General features: G+C 39.9%; 1 protein-coding gene across 50 annotated transcripts in view; it reads left to right on the plus strand.

Moving 5' to 3' along the window:
* The window catches only part of ZBTB20 (zinc finger and BTB domain containing 20), a 780,465-nt gene extending 772,098 nt beyond the window's left edge, over nt 1-8,367 (plus strand). For all 50 annotated transcript variants that reach the window (XM_086676282.1, XM_086676281.1, XM_086676306.1 and 47 more), the window contains one exon: nt 3,926-8,367. In XM_086676282.1, coding sequence (XP_086532408.1) covers nt 3,926-4,347 — 422 coding nt within the window. In that variant the 3' untranslated portion in view covers nt 4,348-8,367. The remainder of the gene's footprint in view (nt 1-3,925) is intronic.
* Nucleotides 8,368-20,410: the final 12,043 nt, after the last annotated feature.

The raw sequence follows: 20,410 nt of genomic DNA on the forward strand, positions 1-20,410 counted from the left end.
ATCTCTCTTCCTTTCTTTTCTTTTTTTTTTTTTTTTCTTTCTTCCCTCACTTGTCATTCATGGTAAAGCATCAGTGCTGGTCCATGAGAAGGAGTTTAAAAGAGGCTCTTTAGAGAACAGACATCAAAAACTGGAGGAGTATATACGCTCACCGCTCCCCCCACACTGTTGGAATTGTAAAGGACACTGCCGCCCCTTTGGTTTCTCCACTTGCATATAGTTTCTTGGCCTCCAGAACTCAGTTGTCGCTTGCTCAGAAACCCTCTGTCAGCGCTGTCTGCTGACATTTTATTCATGATACTGCTTCTGTCATTAGCATATGTAACTGAGAGCGGACTATACCCTTAACTCTGAATTACAAAGCTGCAGTATAATCACTTGCTTTATTGATTATCAGAAAAAAAAATTTTTCTTATCCTGAGTTGGCTTCCCCATGCAATGCAAACTATTTCTCAGTTGGTTTCATTTATCATCAGTTTCTTTCTACTAAAAAGAACAGTTGACTTTTTTTTTTTCTTAAAATGATCACATACTCTGTGCTAAGTGCTTTATCTCTTTAGTTTTCAAAATACCTTCACAAGACAGGTCTTATTGTATTACTCTCAAGTTACAGATAAGGAAACTGAGGCTTATAGAGGTTAAGTAACATACCCAAGTCACTCAGCCAAGGAAATGAAATTCATATCTGACTCCCACATCGGTATAGCCCAAAATGGAACATTTTAAAGTGAAGGGGCTTATATGAGCTTCTCCCTTATGTTATAATTCTAGTGTCTGCTTTGGATGTTGTGTCTCTTTCTAACACAATGATTGGGCTTGCCATTCCTGACTATAGTCTCAGTCCTGAAGAGCCATCCACTTCCACTCATCTTAACTCTTCATTTCTCCACACTGAAAGCAACAATTAGCAGACCACATCCATTTCATGTATAATGTTGAAAGCCCTTTCGGGGTCCCTATATGCAACAGACAGAAAAATAACAAGAAAGAAAAATATTAACATTTCTACTGAGTGATAGTGTCTCAAATTCACACATATATAAATGAAAGTTCTAGACACCTGATTAATCTGAAAATATGCCCAATTTAGTACGACAGTTCTTGAAATACCTATGCTCTACCAACACAGCACCTTAATAATTATAGAGAGCGCTTTCCTTTAAGGAGCTCCCAAGTGCTTTACAAACATTTTTCCTCATTAACTATCATACCATTTTCTGTGGCAGGGAAGGGAACAGAATACTTTGTCCTATTTAAAATGTGGGACTGCTAATGCAGTGAGTGATTGAAGCAGGTTGCCCTCAGGTCATGTGCTGACAAGGCCTGGACTAGAGTCCTCAGGGGTTGTGGGTCAGGGTGGGCAGAAGGCCACTAAATCTGCAAAGGGCCATGGCAAGTGCTTGGTCCAGCTCCTTGCTTTCAGAAGGGGAAACGAACCCAGGGAGATTTAGAAAGCCCAGGGTCACACAGATAATTAACAGCTGAACCAACACTACATGCATACAAACAACATACAGATGTATGCTATGGAGGGAAAGATAACAACTGTGAAGAATCAATTTATAGTCAGATTAGAAGGTTGTGAAAGCAAAAAGCCTTCATGAGTGACCTTGCCTAGAGGAAAAACACACTGTAAGAAGGTGAAAGTTTCAAATAGCAAGAGCATTTTAAACATAAAGTTTCAGTAGCCACAATACCATCTGGAACTTAAGAAGGCAAGCTTCCCATTAAAGGTGATAGGTGGATATGTTTTAAAAGATGGTTGGCCAGCCTATCGTAGCCTCTAGAAAGTGTACATACTCAAAGCACAAGGATGGCAAAGACCAGCTTGAGTTCAAGCATGTTTACAGCTGACAGAAATGTTCCAACTAAAAATAACACACACGGCTGTCTCTCTTTGGGAATCTCTCATTTCAAAAGAATGTACCTACATAAACACCATGCACAGACTGAAGTCTTCTTTTAGGAATGAGGCTTCCCTAAAGTCCCCCATTTGTCCAGAAGTGAACTTCTTCTCTTCTAACCCTATGATCCTATGGACCTATCCTGTCCCATCAGTGAGAATGTAGGGAAAGAAATCAGAGAAGAGTTGAGAGGAGAGGGAGCTAGGCCAAAACATTTGTGAATAACTAAGGAAAAAAGGGTTCAAAGACCAATGACATTGTTAAGAAATTGGTAGAGTGATTCCTGAACGAAACAACCATTCCTCACTGTCCTGTGCTTCAAAACATATCCTTTTACATTTACAAACACAATGAGAAAAGGCTTCTGATGAGATCAAGTTTTGTAAAACAGATCATGAACATAAAGCACTAACACTGAGCCTGACACATATTAAGCACTGAATACATGGTGATTGTTTTCATTGCCATTATTACTATGACACCTCAAACCTCTTCTGTTTCATAATGGGGAAAACGGAAACACAGTCAAGGCACATATTTTAATTGGAAGTTAACTCAATTTTAAGAAATAGATTTTCTACCCCGATACATAATCCAGATATTGAACAGTTACACTAGAGAGTTTCAAAGGCTTGGGGCCTTGGGCTGGGTTATGGAAGAGTACATAGAAGGACTTTTTTCTCCGAGGTGGGTGCCTCCATTAGGCAATCAGTAATGAGGTGGGGCAGATGGAAACACCCTAAGGCATTTCATCTCACCTGTCAAAAGCAGAGCTGAGAACAAACAGCACCAACAAAAACAAGGGTCTGTTCATCCAAAGAGATGTCACAGGCCCGTGGATGTTACTACATTTAGTAGTAGTAGTATTACATTTAGTAACAGTATTTTTGCTTACCTTAATCTTTTTAACAGGCTTGAACATTTGGTTTCTAAGCCAACAGCAAACCAAAGCAGTAAACAGGAGAAAGAAGGATTTCCGCCAACAGGCCGAGAACAAAGAAAGAGAAAACTATTTTTTAAATTGACCCCAGAGTTCAAAAATGCGTATGGAACCATTTAATTGGGGGTCGGGGGAAAGGATAGTCTTGCAATAAGAATACCATGAGAGTATTCCCATACCACCCTTGGTGGTCTGCAAAGTGATTTCATATGTATTTATGTCAACACTAGCACAGTGAGGTAAGTAGGACTGTATACCTCAGAGGCATTTGGAGACTCGTCCGAGAGCCGTGCCGAGCGTTGGTGCCCGGATTTGAACAGGACCATTTGACTCTGTTGTGCTGTCCACCACCTACTCAACCTCCGTACCAGACAAAGCCAGTCTGCAGCTCAGCGCAGTCAAGATGGAATAGCCAGTTAACTCTAACGTTACATTTCAGGGAGATTTTTGTGTAAAATAAATCAAATTTGAAGTGTAGCTTTTCAGAACGACTTGTGCCTATATTTTGGAGCAGTAATGACTTGGCCAATATTTTCCAGACCTGTCAAGGCACAGGTGCATTCACTAGACAGAATACTGGAAATGGAGACTGTCCCCCGAAGAGCCAAGCTATATAACCACTGTCCTTGGTTTCTAAAGATTCTAGAGAACCCTACGTCTTCAAAGATCTCTCCTCTCTCTTATTTCTTGCGTGTGTTTGATAAAATTAATGGGAAACACACAGTTAAATCTCCTCATGATGATGCTGAAAACAACCCCCTAAAAGTCGCCATCCCTTTTCATCACAGAATGTCCTTTGGAAGCCTTTAGTGGGGGGACTATCTTGTAGCTTTCCAAGAGAGCCATTTTCTGGCCTGGGGACGTGGAAAACTAGATGGTCCTGGCATCACCTTAAAGCAAGGTCTCTCAGAACATGACAGGCCAGGAAGGCCTGGATCTTTCCAGGGCAGTGTGAACCAGTCAGATTTGTTTTTTAATTGTTTTGTTTTTGTTTTCTGTTGTCTTGTTCTTCCGTCTCTCATTCTCTCTCCCTTGCTGTGTCTCGCTGCGTCCTGCTCGCTGTCTCTTCCCACACCGACAGGTGAGAAGCCCCACCAATGCAGCATCTGTTGGCGCTCCTTCTCCTTAAAGGATTACCTTATCAAGCACATGGTGACACACACAGGAGTGAGGGCATACCAGTGCAGTATCTGCAACAAGCGCTTCACCCAGAAAAGCTCTCTCAATGTGCACATGCGTCTCCACCGGGGGGAGAAGTCCTATGAGTGCTACATCTGCAAAAAGAAGTTCTCCCACAAGACCCTCCTGGAGCGACACGTGGCCCTGCACAGTGCCAGCAACGGGACCCCTCCCGCGGGAACACCCCCAGGTGCCCGCGCCGGCCCCCCGGGGGTGGTGGCCTGCACCGAGGGGACCACTTACGTCTGCTCCGTCTGTCCAGCAAAGTTTGACCAAATCGAGCAGTTCAACGACCACATGAGGATGCACGTGTCTGACGGATAAGTAGTTATCTTTCTCTCTTTCTTATGAACAAAACAAAACAACAAAAAAGAAACAAACAAACAAAAAAAGCTATGGCACTAGAATTTAAGAAATGTTTTGGTTTCGTTTTTACTTTCTGTTTTTGTTTTTTGTTTCGTTTCATTTTGTACTACATGAAGAACTGTTTTTTGCCTGCTGGTACATTACATTTCCGGAGGCTCGGGTGAATGATAGTTTTCCCAGCCTCCCTCGGATGGTGGCCTTAAGGCCTGGTAGTGCTTCAAGAGGTCCACTGGTTGGATCTCTAGCTACTGGCCTCTAAATACAACCCTTCTTTACAAAAAAAAAAAATCTTTAAAAAAAAAAAAAAGTAAAAAAAAATTTTTTTTTTCACTTGTGAAGAGCACTACAAAAAATCTATAACAAAATCTAAAAGGCCTACTGTCTTTAAGTACACCGCTTGCAGTGTTTCAGTGGACATTTTCACAATTCTGGCCGCTCGGACTTCACAGTAACCAGTTAAAACTGTGGAATATCGCTTCTGGTTGAAAACCCAGAGGAAAGGCCCTGCTGTTTTCCACCTACCACGTTGTCTGATTTCATAAAAGGGCTGGGGGGGGTGGGAACGGGCAGTGGGTCGGGTGGTGTGGGAAAGGCGAATGGCAGGCTTCTCCCCCAGATTCTGCTGAGTCCGCACCCCCTGGCCCACCTCCTTCATATCCCCCCTTTCAGCAGAAGCCAGGAAGACTTGGACAAGCATCAAGCAACAGTGGCTATCGTATTTATTCAGTGTCTTCGCTGAGCCACAGCCTCAGCACAATCAAGAGGGACTTTCATGAAAGGCAGGAATGCAGATAAAACAAAGATATCAGAGGTTTGCACCTATGTTTCTAGGTACAAGAGAAGGATTATTTCCAACAATCTTTGCAAAAAAAAAAAACAAAAAAAAAGTGTCAGGATATATTCTTGTGGAAGAGAAAAAGAAAGAGAAATGGAGGGTGGGGGGGAATAATAAAAAGTTCTTGAGGCTTTTTTAATTCAAAATTTTATAGAGGGGCAAAAGTGACGTTTACCAGATAGAATGCTGATTTTTTTAATATATTTACGACAGTATTTGTGTAAAAAAAAACAAAAAAAAGTGAGATTGTTAAAAGTAATTTTTTTTTCGTTTTGGTTTTGCATACACTGCCACCGATCCCTTCTCTTTTATTTTATTTCACACACGTATATATATTTTTTGGTAAGTCAAGACTGTTAAGGTTAGCGCTACTGCTTCCAGATAGAAAGAATAAAAGGCAATTAAAGTTATATTTGAAAGAGAGGAAGGATATTTTCTTCATATTTTTTTTAATTTTTCTTAATTTTTATTATTTTAAGTATTGCCTGGGTTGCTGAGGGCCTCTGTGGCCAGCCCATCCCTGCTGTAATTTGAACCTGCTGCTTTGTATTTTGATACGTAGTTCTTTGACTTTTAGCAAAGCGTTAAGTTGCTCCACTGAATATTTTTTTCAACTGATCCATCTAGAATTCTGTTCTTTTTCATGGGAGGACTTTATCTTTCAGAAACAGATTCCTTGCTTCTCTATAAGTTCATTGAGATCTTATGATTCTAGAATTTTTATTGACTTTACTTCTTTTCTTTAAGGAAACGCTAGTAGTCTAGAGGCCGTGACAAATGGGTTTTCCTTTTGTGGTCAGCCAGGAGGAGGAGTTCAGGCCTCCTCACCCTTCACAACTACAGAGAGCAGCGTTATCAGAAGCCTGGTACAGATCAGGATGCCTTGATGCCAAAATTACTTTCTTCCTTTCAAATGTCACCTTCTGACTATTTCCACCATGGTTGAGAGGGCTAAATAAGATGACCGTCCTTTAGATGATTTCTTAACCCTTGCTTTTGGGAAAGTTTTAAAGAAATTAACAGATATTTCTCAGATGGCAACATCCATCATTCAAAAGGCCACCAGTCCATTGCATCATCCTAGATGCCACTCTCTCTTCCTAGTTGGGATTTCTCTCCTCGGTCCTGATCAAAGCATCGTAATAGGGATTTTTCCATTCTAGACAGTGTCCTGAAGGGATTCCATCTCAAATAGAAGAATTCTTAAGCCTAACAAATATTCCAAAGGTGATTTTATTGCTGGGCATGTTTTAACACTCTTCAGGGGGGAAAAGGACATCTTTAAACAAAGCAGAAACACCAAACCACAATTTTAAAAAAGAAGCAAAGACAGTATTTTAGTTTCAAAATTGCTTTGCATTTTAATTCTCCTGTCAGCGACTTATTTGCGAAAACTGCAACAAATGAGAAGAAATCTTCCAAGGGAAGCAACTCTGTAATGGCGAAAATGCTTTTACTCGTATATTTTAGATATTGGTTAACTCGGATCTTTTCCATAAGTTCTTGGTGATGTTTAGTAGGATTAGTGCAACTAGGGTATATGTGGGTTTTATTTGGTCCTATGGTCCTTTATTCGGTAAATAATTTGCTAGAAGTTTAATGTAGACTTGGATGGTTAACTGATGAGTGTCACTCATCGTGATTTCTAAGAGGAGTTCTAACAAGAGCTATGTGTCCAAAATTGACCTGTTTTAAAAGTTAGTGGGGACAGCTTCAGAAATAAGATAAAGTCCATTTTTCTCTGCTAATTTTGCATTTAAAAATAGCAGTGTTGTTAAGACTCTATATTTCCACTTACTGCCAACAGAGGGAGCATTAGTTAATTAACCATGTCATGGAATTGTTTTGATCTCTTGAAAACAACTCATTCAACCCATGACATAAAAAAGAAAAAATTGACATTAAGAAAAAAAGTTGTTTAATCTGGAGGAAAAATGACATGAAATCACTCAGCATGTGCTACAAAGGAAGAAGCCAAAAGCCACTTCAAAATTTTTTCAGTTATTTGACAGTAGCAGACTTAAGTAAGATAGTGTCCTTATTCCAACCTTAGCAAAGTAGGCAGAATTTACAATACTTCTAGAAAAGTTGATCTTGGGTGCCATAGTGGGCCACATTTAGCAATCTGCTTCTTAAATCAGAGGGAGACCCATTTACCCTAATGCTGATTTGCCATGTGAAAATCTAAGCAATTGGTTTAAAATAAAATCCACATTTTGCTATAGAACATGTAGAGGGAAGAACTTCCACTTGGGTTTGAAACACTAATATTCATCCCTTCCTTTCAAATGAAGCATCTCTTTTTTAAAAACGTTGGAGAACTCCCCGAGAATTCTTGGGGAGGTGATGCAGTCATTATAACCACACGGACTCTCCAGGTTTGCATAGCAGTCGACTTTTTCTTACTGTATGTCTATTCCTCCCAAACACTCATAGTCTAAAATAGTTGGCAGATTTGTTCTCTGGAGAGAGGAAGAAGCTAGACTGCAGATCTAAACTGGGGAGCCATGAACTTGCTACGGGGTCATTACTGATCTCTTGAAAGGGCTACCTTCTAAACCGATGTAAACTAGACTGTACCTATTTCAAAAGGATAGAGATGCTTTTAGATCGGCAATCCTTACTTTTAAATTAAATAATTCCCAACATCTTAAGAAATGGGGAAAACATTTTGCTTCAAGAATAGACGATGAGCATGAATCCTTTATTTTTTAGTTTCAAATGCAACAATCTTCTTACATTTAGAACTTCATGCTAGGATGCTATGAGTGCTAAAAAAAATTTTTTTTCAGTAGTCAGGGGAAAAAAATAGATAAAATGGAAGCAAATGTTCCAGATTTAAGACCTCTTAGGATGAATACAGGGAACAAGAACTGGTTTGGAAAAGAACATTTTTTTTTAGTAATTTATGATTTAAAAGTGGGTTAGCTGAACAAGGGAAAGGAAAAAAAGTCAAAGGAGAATATTTATCTCATGACATTTAGATATAGTTATGAAAAATAAAATTTCCCAGCACTGAAAACATTGGTAGCATCTCAGCATAGAGGGCAATAACTATAATAAATGCCAATATTTGTTCCAAAAAAAAAAACCCAAATGTGTAAAATATAGTCCCCAAAAAGGAAGGAATTGGAACAGATGGATCTGATACAGATTTACACATGGGAAAAGATTAAGAAACAAGCAAGGCAAAAATAATTTGAAATGAAAGTGTCTGTATCAAAATGGCTTTTACTATATATTTTAATTGAGTTGTAAACTTTAGGTCCTAATAATAGTTTCATAGGCTTTTTCCTGCCCAGATTCCTAATGCTCTGAAACTGTTTGTGCCATGAGTAAGTGTGGTGGATAATTTCCTTCTTCTGTTCCAGCTTTAGTCTATTCCTTCTTCTGAGGCATCTTGGAGCCCACAATAGTTCGCAGCCCTAGAAGGAAAAGACTTGGATTGGCTTTGTTGAAAAGTTATGGGTTTTATTTACCATCCCAATATTCTATAAGGACCAAGAAACCCCTTTGGAACCCATGAACCATTAGAATTTGTACATTCTGATATGAGAAGTAAAAAGGTTTCCTCTGGGTGTATGAGCTTCAAGTAAGTCCTAATGCCTTGACCTACTTGTGTGTCCATCTTACAAGCACACCAGCAGTATGTGCCCAGCCCATACCCCAAATCTATTTTCCCTCAGCAGTTGAAAATGAGGTGTGCCCCTTAAAATCCCTCAGGTCCCTGACAGAACATAATAAAGGTTCATGTACCTTCCTAGATGTGCTTCCTCCATCATGCTCCCCAACACCTGTTGCCTTTAGGAAAGGGAGCAGTGAGCTAGATCTGGCCAGGATTCATACTCGACATACCCATTCAGGAGACTTTCTCTCTTGTTACAGAAGATGTTATTTAATCAGCTGAGGCTGGGAGCAGAGGGTATGAGATTCTGCGGAAGAGGTATCAGATAACCAAATCAGGACTGCTTCTGCTGTGCAAAAAAGAAACAAAATGAAGGTGCAATGCAAGAGCAGACACAACCTGAGATGCCCTTGGGATTTCGAAGGGAGGGTGCCGTTTCTGTTGTGACCTGACTCTTAAAAGAAATCTCCTGAAAGAATTCTTTAATTTAGTCATGAGTTGAAGTCCAGGGTAATGGAAGCCCTGGGGAAGAGAACAAAAGGACTGCACACTGTATTCAGCACCCAATAATGCGAAACCAAAAAACATCCAATCCCAACCCTAGGAAGTTTGGCAAGAAGTATTTAGAGAAATCTCTGGGCTTTTCCATGGGTAGTAGGGTCGACAGACTTTCTTTTGAGTGATTTCTGGCTCTGAGAAACCTCTTTACTCACTAGAAAAGAACTTTCTTTAAATGGCCAATTTTATCCCCCAGAAAAAGAAATTTAAAAAAATAAAATAAAATAGGACACTAAAGACAGAACCATGTGACTTGGTAACAAACAAAAGGAAGGGTGCACTAGAATTTCAATAGATTTCCTAATTCCATAGAAAAAGCAAGGCAACCCAAGGCCTTTCCATCTGCAGTGCTTGAAGAGAGTGCTTGTGCTGACCCAGCCCCCTGGGGCTTTCTGAGGCTCCACATAACCTCCCCATTGGGATGGGGGCAGCCCCTTTCTCTTCACGTTGTCATGAAGAAAAAGACCCTTCTCTGAGGTGCCCAGGAAATAGATTGCATGGGGCAAACTTTCAAAAGCTATCTCTACCCTGGTGCTCAGGCAGCATGTGGAGACAGAAAAGGGGGCACAGAAGAGCTCTTGCTCTCCAGTGAGAATATTTTCATATTCCCAAGGGCTCTCTGTGTGGAGTTACCATTTCTCATACTGCTTAAACCTCCGCAAGAGGAAAAGCTGTAGTGACTCAGTGTTCGTGTAAACACAAAACATGGAAATTACTAACCCAAAGCATCATTTCTAGCACTAGGTATTACGATAATGAGCCTGATCAAAATTGCCCAGAGATTTTTCTAAGTCTCTCAATAATTTTTTGTCCTTGAACACTGAATCCACAGTGGTCAGAGATGCACCTTAACAGATCCCAAAAATGGTTTGGAACACTAGGATTTGTTTTGCATTCTTTTTAGGATGGAGAAGTAGAGGATGAGGGCTGCATGAGCATGGTGTTCTTTGTCAGAACTATGTATTTCACTGAAAAGTGGTAAAAATGTCCTGGGTTGAAATAACTGACTGAAACACGCTGGGTTCCAGTGGTTCCTGAGGCCCGGCCTATTGAAAACCTTCAGGCTGAAATCTAATCTGAAGTGACCTCAGTCGAGGTATTTTCACCAGAAGCCACTTACAGTAAAGAATTATTGCCTTAAATCAGAAAGCCCAGGGAAGAGAACAGAAGTTAGAGAGCTTGGAAGGGTGCAAAGTCTTAGTCGTCTATTTCTTGCTTTTTAATGGTTGCATTATCATCAAAATGAGCCCTATTCACGAGTGAAGACTATGAAAACAGCGGTTTTGCAGGGAGGCATCAAACTTCTCTGGAACTGACAGTTCTCAGGAAGTGGCTGCTATTTTTTCATATCTTATTTCAGTGACATAGGTCTGGGCTGGGTGTAAAATAGGCATCATATTAGTCAAATAGTAAATCCCATAAGACATGATCACAGGTGCCTGGTATGCCAGTTTTAATCATTTCTTTAATAGGGAGAATAGTCTCTACAAAAAGCTTTCTTTCTCTATACAGTATATATTTACTTCTAGACTCAGTTTTCCTCAGTGTAGGTGAGCATCTGGTCCATCTGGTGGTTCTTTGTTTAAATGCAAACTCACAACTCGCAAATCTTCAATGATGGAGCATAATCTGCAGATCATAGAGGAAACCTAGCCACAATTATGGGAATCCCGGCTTTTGAGATACCTAATTAGGATATAGAAAGTCCCTACCAGTCCTCTTGCAATTTCAGGGGTTTCCTTGGTTCCAAATACCTCAGTGAGATTCTGATACACGTAAAATAGAAAAGAAAAAAATTAACCCCATAAGAGACATCTGTTTCCACTACTGTTACAACAGAAGTTTGGAATTGCCCAGCAAAATCTTTGCCATTTCGATGTAGATTCCAGTAATGAAAAGGACTTAACCCAGCTAGTAGGTCACGGCTGCTGTCCAAAATGTCTATACGTGAGTACACATTATGCATGTACACACGCAGTGTGAGGTGCTCTCAGTACAAAACTGTTGTGCGTTCATATTCCCCGGTGACAAGACAGATTCTGGAATTTCTAGCTAGTCAACGGTCTCACATATCTTCTATCTGCTTCTGCTCTGTTGCCTTAGTTGGGTGCATCAGCGCCATCCACTATCTGTGATGAGGGCATTCTGGAGGAGGTCAACCATCAGTCATTTCTATGTACCTGTTTCATGAGAAACTTGAATATGCTGTGCAGAGTAGAGTGCACGTAACAAACTCTGTACTTCTGCTGGATTTCCTGACGTGTGTGCATACGTATGTGTTTGCGTATATACTTGTAGTCTGGGAGTGTGTGTGCCTCTCAAAGGAGGCACACTCAGGCATAGGCCCTGGTGCATAGATACGGCTCCCTCTTCCTACCATTGTGCTCGAGACTTGTGGCTCCCTTCCCAGGAAGCAGTCACCTGCCCACTCTGTTGCTTTTTGTAACGTTTCGGAGTTGGGAGAAACAAAGGCAGCTTGTTGGATCCACAGCAAACCTACAGGGACAGGCTGTTTTCCTCCAGGAGAAGGTAGAACGCAAGTACTCAAGTGGTACACAGAGCAAGAGAGCGGCAGGCTGGGGCACCTCCCTTGGTCTCCTGGGGAGGAGGGGCATGAGGCCAGGGAGCAAGGCCCGGGACAAACTTTGGTCCGAGCCAGTCCATGGCTTGAAAGCCTCCATTCCTTTCCTCTATGGAACCCAGCGTGTGCACACAAACACCCGCCCACCCGTAAGTTTTACTCCCAAACTAAAGCTTCCTCATCCTGCTTGCATCGGGGGTTCATCATCGTAATTCCAGACTGTGTCTCCTGAAACCAACGTGGCCTTTGCCGAAGTCTTTCCAGGAGTGGGTTGTTTACTGTGTCTAGCAAACCAATAGACTCTCGGAGGGAATCATTTTTGGTAGTCTGTAAGAATTGACGGCTCTCGCCCATCTCAAACGTTAAAGTAGAACGCTGCTCTGGGGCACTGGTCTGCACAAATAGACCTGGCTCTCGTAGCCGACCTTTAGGGTGGCCTGGAAACCATCGGGTTCAGTTTTCTCACTCCCATGCCCTTCTTTTACTAGATGGACTATTATTTTTTATGACATGTAGGTTATTTCTGCTAATTCGCAGAATTCAGAGGACATTTTCTTTCCTCTTCTATTTTGGTGACTTTTCCCCTCCCCCATTAAGGCAGGCTACTTACACTTAGCAGCTTTTCGTTGTTGTTCTCTTTGAAAATGTATATTGTCTTTCTATATCCAAAAGTCTGTGACTGTAACCATAGGCATTTCTTTTTACTGGAAGAAAAAATGAGTTGTTCGTTTTTGTTTTTGTTTTTGTTTTTGTTTTTTTTAATTAACAGTACTAGTGACTTTGTGGAAGAATATGAGTTACATTTAGGTATGCTTACTTAAGTACAGTACACTACATTGCAGTATTTCTGAAAGCTAGAACATACACATTATATATAACAACTCTATATTGAAATATATATTACATTATAGTCATTTTAACTTTGAATCTGCCTATGATCATGAGTTGATTGAAATATTATTTCTTTGCATTTATCACCCATCACCAACCTGCTGCAGTTAATCTGGTGCATTTAATAATAATCATTACTGCTCTAGTTCGCTTTTTATATTATCAGCTTCAGTATTGTCTTGACATGATTTTAGAATTTTTTTTTAAAGCTCAGACTTAGCAAATGTAGGAAAGTGAAAACTTTTTTTTAAGAAAACATTTCTTTTCCGGTGTGGCCGATACAAAGAGGTTCATATCCAAAGTGATCTTTTAGCTGGCCCTCTCAATATCTGAAGAACAAAAGAAGTGCATATGAATGTATCTGTGATTTTCCCTTTTAGGACTGTCACTGTTCTATATTTGCTTTTGAAAATATGACCAAGGGGCTCCTTAACTTCCCTATGATCTGACCAACAATTACAGGCTGCATTTGAAAGGGCTGCTCATCTGAGAAGCATAAGGGAGTGAAATGCCTAGCTGTCCCAACTGGGTTTTCATACATTTATTTTAATACAGCTCCTTTCCTGACTAATTTCTGTTTTCAGTGTGCTTTACAATTATTTTAACTAGTCTTCAATGCTTCCCTGGAGGCAGCTTGGCAATATAACATTCATTTTCCTAGGAGATTTTTCTTTCTTAAATAAAACCAGAATTTGAGGAACTTTTTCATGACAGAGGCTGATAGAAATAGAACTGAGAAATAGGGATCTCATTTTTTAGCCTGCAGAATGTATAAAATGTTGGCTCTCGGGTCTCTGCCCCTCAGTGTCTCTCTCCATTTGTCTGTCAACGTGGGGATTCAGTGCCTTTCTTCTTTAGCCAACCCATCATGGAAACTTCAGAAATTGGGCATCCTGTCTTCCTAGCCAGAAACATTTTCAAATAGTATTTTCAGATAAAGAGCTTCTTCAGTTTCCCTTAGCTACTTGACCCAATGCCTGGAAAACTCCATAGTTGGACAAACTTTACATCCATCCTGGGGACCTAAAACCAGATTCCTTCTCTCAGTTCTCCATTCAGGACAAAATGAAAACAGTTGTTTATAATACTCAGTGTGAAAGCCCTTCCCACACTGGACCAATATTAAGGCCTCTCAGTATAAATAACACCAATTCCATCCTTTCATCTTTCCTAATAGATTTTTAGTTTCAAATCCCATTTTGTTCTGCTGTGTTCCCCCTTCCCTGCCTGGCAACAAGATTCATCGCCCCTCCCCTTATTCACACCCTTAGCAGTACCCTCCACTTGTGAAGCCTGGTAGACCTACTCCAGCCTACTTTGAAGGGGCTCATATTGAGTCTAGTAGCAAAATTCTAAATCTGTTTCTCCAAAGCTTTCAACTAAATATATGTCTCCAGGACAGACAGAATTGTGAATTAAATGGGAGTCAAGGGGACTGTTGCTTTCTCCAGTGTTCGCAAAATACCCAAATTGTATCAATTTTCCCCTTTTCTTTTCCTAACCATGTCCCCTTATTTCTTGTTTCTCTTTAGGACTACTTTAAATTACCTCTTCTTCTCGACCCCTGAAGAACACGAATAATTATGACTCCTGAGTGCTCACTTCCCTCCCTTCCCCCACCCCATTCTGAATGCCCTTCTCTAAGCTTTGTGCAGTTAAAAAGCACTGACAGGAGTCAGCTCCTTGTGATTCGTAGGCAGAGTGAGGAAGTATGTCTTCACTGTACCTTCCAATTTTAAAAGTTATCAATATTCTTTTGAGAGTGGGAGGACCTGAGTCACAGTTTTAAATGTCATCTGTACCAGAAAGGTCATTAATCCCTTTCACCTTCACATGTGGCCAAAGGTAAAGGAAAAAAAAAAATTTTTTTTCTGTTTTTTTTTTTTTTTTCTTTAAATATCATAGCATTCAAATTCCTGGTATGAGTAGGACCATTTCTGAGGGAGACCAAAATTCATCAATGTGGACCCTTTCAAGTCCTGCTAATATTTAGGCAAATGATATATTAACCAGATAAGAGATTTAAAGAAATCTAACAAAAGAGGTAACATTTTAAAATAATTTTGCTAACTGCTCAAGCCTTAGTGAGCTCTTCTAAAACAAGTAAAGCCACTTCCACTCAAGTAGGAGGAAACTATTAGGAAGAATTGTTTTCATTTGTTACCTTTCTGAAAAACGAATAAGTGTTGACTAACGTAGAAATTTAAGCAGTAATTTACTGAGAGATGAAAAGACACATAAAGTATCTAAAGTGTCTATTCTGCAAGCAGCTATTTTTATTTTATTTTCTTTTTTTTTTATTATTTATATATGAAATTTATTGTCAAATTGGTTTCCATACAACACCCAGTGCTCATCCCAAAAGGTGCCCTCCTCAATACCCATCACCCGCCCTCCCCTCCCTCCCACCCCCCATCAACCCTTAGTTTGTTCTCAGTTCTCAACAGTCTCTTATGCTTTGGCTCTCTCCCACTCTAACCTCTTTTTTTTTTTTTTCTTCCCCTCCCCCATGGGTTCCTGTTAAGTTTCTCAGGATCCACATAAGAGTGAAACCATATGGTATCTGTCTTTCTCTGTATGGCTTATTTCACTTAGCATCACACTCTCCAGTTCCATCCACGTTGCTACAAAAGGCCATATTTCATTTTTTCTCATTGCCACGTAGTATTCCATTGTGTATATAAACCACAATTTCTTTATCCATTCATCAGTTGATGGACATTTAGGCTCTTTCCATAATTTGCCTATTGTTGAGAGTGCTGCTATGAACATTGGGGTACAAGTGCCCCTATGCATCAGTACTCCTGTGTCCCTTGGATAAATTCCTAGCAGTGCTATTGCTGGGTCATAGGGTAGGTCTATTTTTAATTTTCTGAGGAACCTCCACACTGCTTTCCAGAGCGGCTGCACCAATTGCAAGCAGCTATTTTTAAAATGTAAACCATATATGTAATAGGGCTGACTGGATACTAGATACTTGACTAGATACTGAATACACTCCCCAGTACCTAAACATTCAACATATAATTTAGTCATCATGCTAGATCTCGTTTTAATGAGTTATAACTATCTGGTTGCTAAAGCGTTGCCCCAAGGGGTGATGTCATTCTGGATCTATCCCTTTACAGGGATAGCTTCTTTCCTGTAATAGCTTCTTTCCTGACTTCCAGTCCACCCCTCTTGCCATGCTCCTACATTGCCTCTTGGCTCTCATGCAGACAAATTCTGTGGTATTTAAAGTACTACCTGCTTTGAAGTGCACTGGAGGTATGCTATTTCAATTCTGGCTTTACCCATTGACAAACAGAATCAAAATTTATTATCCGAGGTATATTCTTAATGTGACTAGAGGCTTGACCCATCTCCTCCCTTAATTAAATCAGTCTATAACGTCAACTCACCTTAGAGAGCCACGAAATAAAGAGAGGGTTCAAAACCTTCCTGAGTCATACATCTAGTAGGAAACCAACATTTCTTAAAGCCAGTATTTATGTGGCCTAGGATGGTGATCCTCCCTTGGCCATGTTTTCCTAGTCAATCTCACATCTTTCTCTTCATTTGTCTGTTCTAACTCCCTCTATCTTTTTAAAAAAGTATTCTTCATCTAAAGTACTCTTCTCCTCAGGCTTTGGCTTCTGAAACAGTGAAAGACTCTTTTAAATCCTAACTACTATTGTTTAAAGTGTAATGTGGAGTATGAGAGGATCCAGTTCTGACAGGCCCCATTTGGTCACAATCACAAAGATTTCTCCAGGATGCCTTCTTGACATTGTTCCTTCTGGCTCCCCAAGAAGAGCCCTAACTCTGAGACCAGGTTTTCTCACCACAACCTCTGCATTAGTCTAGATTGTTGTGTAAATCCTGATAATATTCTAGAGACTACAGAGTGTGAATTTCTTATTGCTTATGAGCCTCCTGCTTTTGTAAACTGACACCTGTCAGGAGCACCAAGGCCCCTATCAGTAACTAATGCAGCAAAATGATGGTCATAAACATTATAGTACATAATAGGGAGAATAAGAAGAGATTTCTTTCTTCTTTTCCCCCCCATAAAAAGCTTGCTTCCCCATCCCACCCTACCACCACCACAATGCATTTCAGAAAGTCTGCATCTCATTTTACAGATATGTAGTTTTAGGATTCGCAAATATAGCTTAGGAAACGTTCTGAGATTGAAGCTGGTACCAAACCAGTTTATTTTCTGCACTGGACTTTAGGACAAGTGTGCACAGATACAATTCCTTCAAAGAAAGTGAAACTAACCTAGTAAAGCAAAGGGATAATACTTTTACACATTAAAACAGTTTTTGCTATCTATAAACCTTGATTTAAGCATAATTATTACTTTTTAGAAAACTGAAACTGGAGGAATGTGTATTTTAGTGAAGTTTGTTTGTTTCCCTTTATCTCTTTCTTGTCAAGATAGTAAAAGATTTTGATTCTTTAATTTGATACTGTCCCTGGCCAGACATATCACTCAGATCATGCCCACCCTTCCCATACTCTTGCCCTTTTAGAGTGAAAGCTTTCCTTCCCACCATTAAGGAGTCTTTTCTCCATGAAAATCTTATCTTCTTTTTCAATAAACATGTGAGAGCTTTGAGGAGAGAGATTCTCTCTGCACTTGGAGGGTAGAATAGTTAAAATCAAAACTACTTCTTGAGAGAAACCCCATTTACCTAAACTAACAGGTCTGGGGCCAAAGAATGGGACTTGATTGCAGATGAAGGTCATGTATTTTACACTACAAATCCTTATTGCCTCCTCCAATTTTTGGAATAAGGCTGGGAATAAATTAATTCAATGAAAACCTGCACTGGATGCTTCTTATTAATATCTAGTGCAGAATACCCAAAAAAGACAAAGAAAGGATGCTACTAAAATGCAAAGTCAATCAATCTATAGATTTCTATAATTATTCAGGTTTCTTTTCTATTCATTTCAAAACTATGATGTGTCCTTGGGGTCTTAACTAGAGAGACACCCAAGTCTCCATTGCTTCCCATCTCCCCCACCCGGCACTGGAGGTGACAGTCACAGAGGGAGCCTGGCACTGCATTGCCACCTTCCTTCACTCCAGCATACCCCCACCACCACAAAAGAAGGAAAAACCAAATTAGAAACTTTTTTTGAAAAAAAATAAAGGAGAAATTGTAGTGCTTCATTTGAAAGCAACTGTTTTTAATTCAACTCAATTTTCAGATGGCCTGACAACCTTTTTATAACCTGTCTTTTGTGCTATAATTTGCATTTTTAGCTCAATCTTTAAAATAATTGCAATTTCAATTAGGTGAACAGAGGAAAAGCAAAGAGGGGCGGTAGGGCAATGTGATTGGACTAAACCTGATACAGTTCTGGATTTTTAAAGCCAGTGTTCAGCGTTACCAGAGAAAGCTAACACCACTCACTCTTTGCCATTCTCCCCCATCCTTACTATTATAGGCTTATGAATTAGTAAGAAAACCTCACTTCTTTATGGTTTAGGACTTCTTATTAGTATTAAACCCATATAGAGAAATCCTGCAGACCCTTGACTGCTCCTATAACTAATCTCTCCAGGGCATATTCAGAGAGAGAGAGAGAGAGAGAGAGAGAGAGATCTGAAAATAAAGTAATGGTTCAAATTTGATACAAGATTTGGACAGTGTCTAAAGTGCTTTGTGTATGTTCACTGCAGAGGGTTCTTTGAAAAATAAGGCTTGTTTCTCTGTTCCTGCTCTCCTTGGGACAAACTTTGATTTGGAACCATCTGGATGTAGATTTGTAGGAGAAAATACTCAAAAGCATTGTCAGCTGTTAAACTTCCTTATCCCATTGACTTGAACCTCAATTTTCCTGAGGGGCCTATTGAGATAGAAATTAACGGTAGCTTCCACATACTCAATTAACATCGGTTTCTTTTTTGCCCTAGTGTAGAAAAAATTGTGGCTTTCAGAAAAAAATGAAAGTAGAATCTCTTAGTAATCCTCATCATGGCAAACAAAGGCAAGAAGCTGATAAGATAGAGAAAATCTATGGTAACTGTATGATTTAAAGTAATTTGGGTGTGCTGACCCCACAATGCCAAATGCCTTTGTTTCTACAATCTATTCTGAACTATATATTGATTCTCCCGAGACTTCCAACATGCATGTGTGGGTATGAGCAGACGAGCAAATTGACATTTGGAGAATGGAGACCCAGACAAACCAAAACGATCAACTCTTAGGATTATCAAATACAAAGCATTTCTCCAGAATCACTCAGTACTGCCGTATCCAAAACCAGTTCCTGATTAGTCTTAAGCGAGAAGTAAGCTCCATAAGACATATCCTACTATGAATGTTTTTTCTTACAGAATAATACAAGAAGAGGTACAATGCAGATTCTTAATTTGGGTGTAATTATAATTCACCTTTGTATTTAATAGTTGTACTTTTTGTGTGTGTCACTGAGCTATTTGTACCAACTTTCAATCTGTCATCCTGAGAGGGGCCTCGGGAATTTCTGTGTATGTGTCTGTAGATCTGTATTTATATGTAGTCAGGAAAAAAGTGGGTAGGAGAGGAATGAGGGGAGGGAGACGGTGGTCAGTGTGAAGAAGTGAGTGCCCCTCCGGTCCCTATTTACGTTAGGTGAGGTGGCTACAGCCAGAAATCCTCCAGGAAGAGTTGATTGCACTATTCTAAAAGAAGAGCCCAGCACTGTTAAATTTTGAACATGTTTGGGGAAACAGAAAAGTTTTCTCTTTTTCTGTACCCATTCTCTTTAGTATCAGAGCCATTTGACATGATGAAAACCATTCAATAAAAACCACTACTGACCTTTGCATTAAATAGCTATTTTCCTCTTCTAAACACTACCCCTGGTTTCAACTCATCTACTTCCCTTTATTTTCTGCCTATTGATTGAACATTTTACAGAATAATACATAGGTGCATGCTAGTTGTTTCTCTCCTCTGAGCTGAAACAGGGGCAACAAGAGATGACTCACAGAAGCGTGAGGTAAAGACTGAATTTCCCACTTTTGTGGCACTGGTAACCTTTAGTAAGAGCTGTTTAGGGTTGAGCTTGGGTCTATAACAGGGCTTTTTTTTGGGGGGGGGTTCTTTGTTTTGTTTTTTTTTGTTGTTGTTTTTGGTTTTGGTTTTTTTTTTGGTTTGTTTTGGGGGTCTTGGGGTCTTTTTTGGTTTTTGTTTTGTTTTGTTTTGTGTTTTGTTTTTTGTTTTGGGGTTTTTTTTTGTTTTTTTTTTTTTTGTTTGTTTGTTTGTTTTTTTTTTGCACTAAATATGACTGCACTGCATTGCACTACTGAAATGTATTTACTTGTGCTGGGAGAGAGTGTGTGACATATGGGGAAGAAGGAGGCAGTTATGAAACAGGAAGCATCACAAAAATGGAGAATTGTTTCTGTCGTGCTTGGTCTTAGCAGGGTTGGTGAGAATCTGTGGACTCTGCTAACTCTTGATCGGGCCCAGAAACTGCCATGCTCATAGGATCTGTTTTCTTATTATAAAGAAGCAGGGCTAGTACAGTAAATTGAAGATGTTTA

Source organism: Puma concolor, chromosome C2 (genome assembly GCF_028749965.1).
Source record: "Puma concolor isolate L17-30 chromosome C2, mPumCon1.1.hap2, whole genome shotgun sequence".
In the NCBI taxonomy this organism is placed as follows: Eukaryota; Metazoa; Chordata; class Mammalia; order Carnivora; family Felidae; genus Puma; species Puma concolor.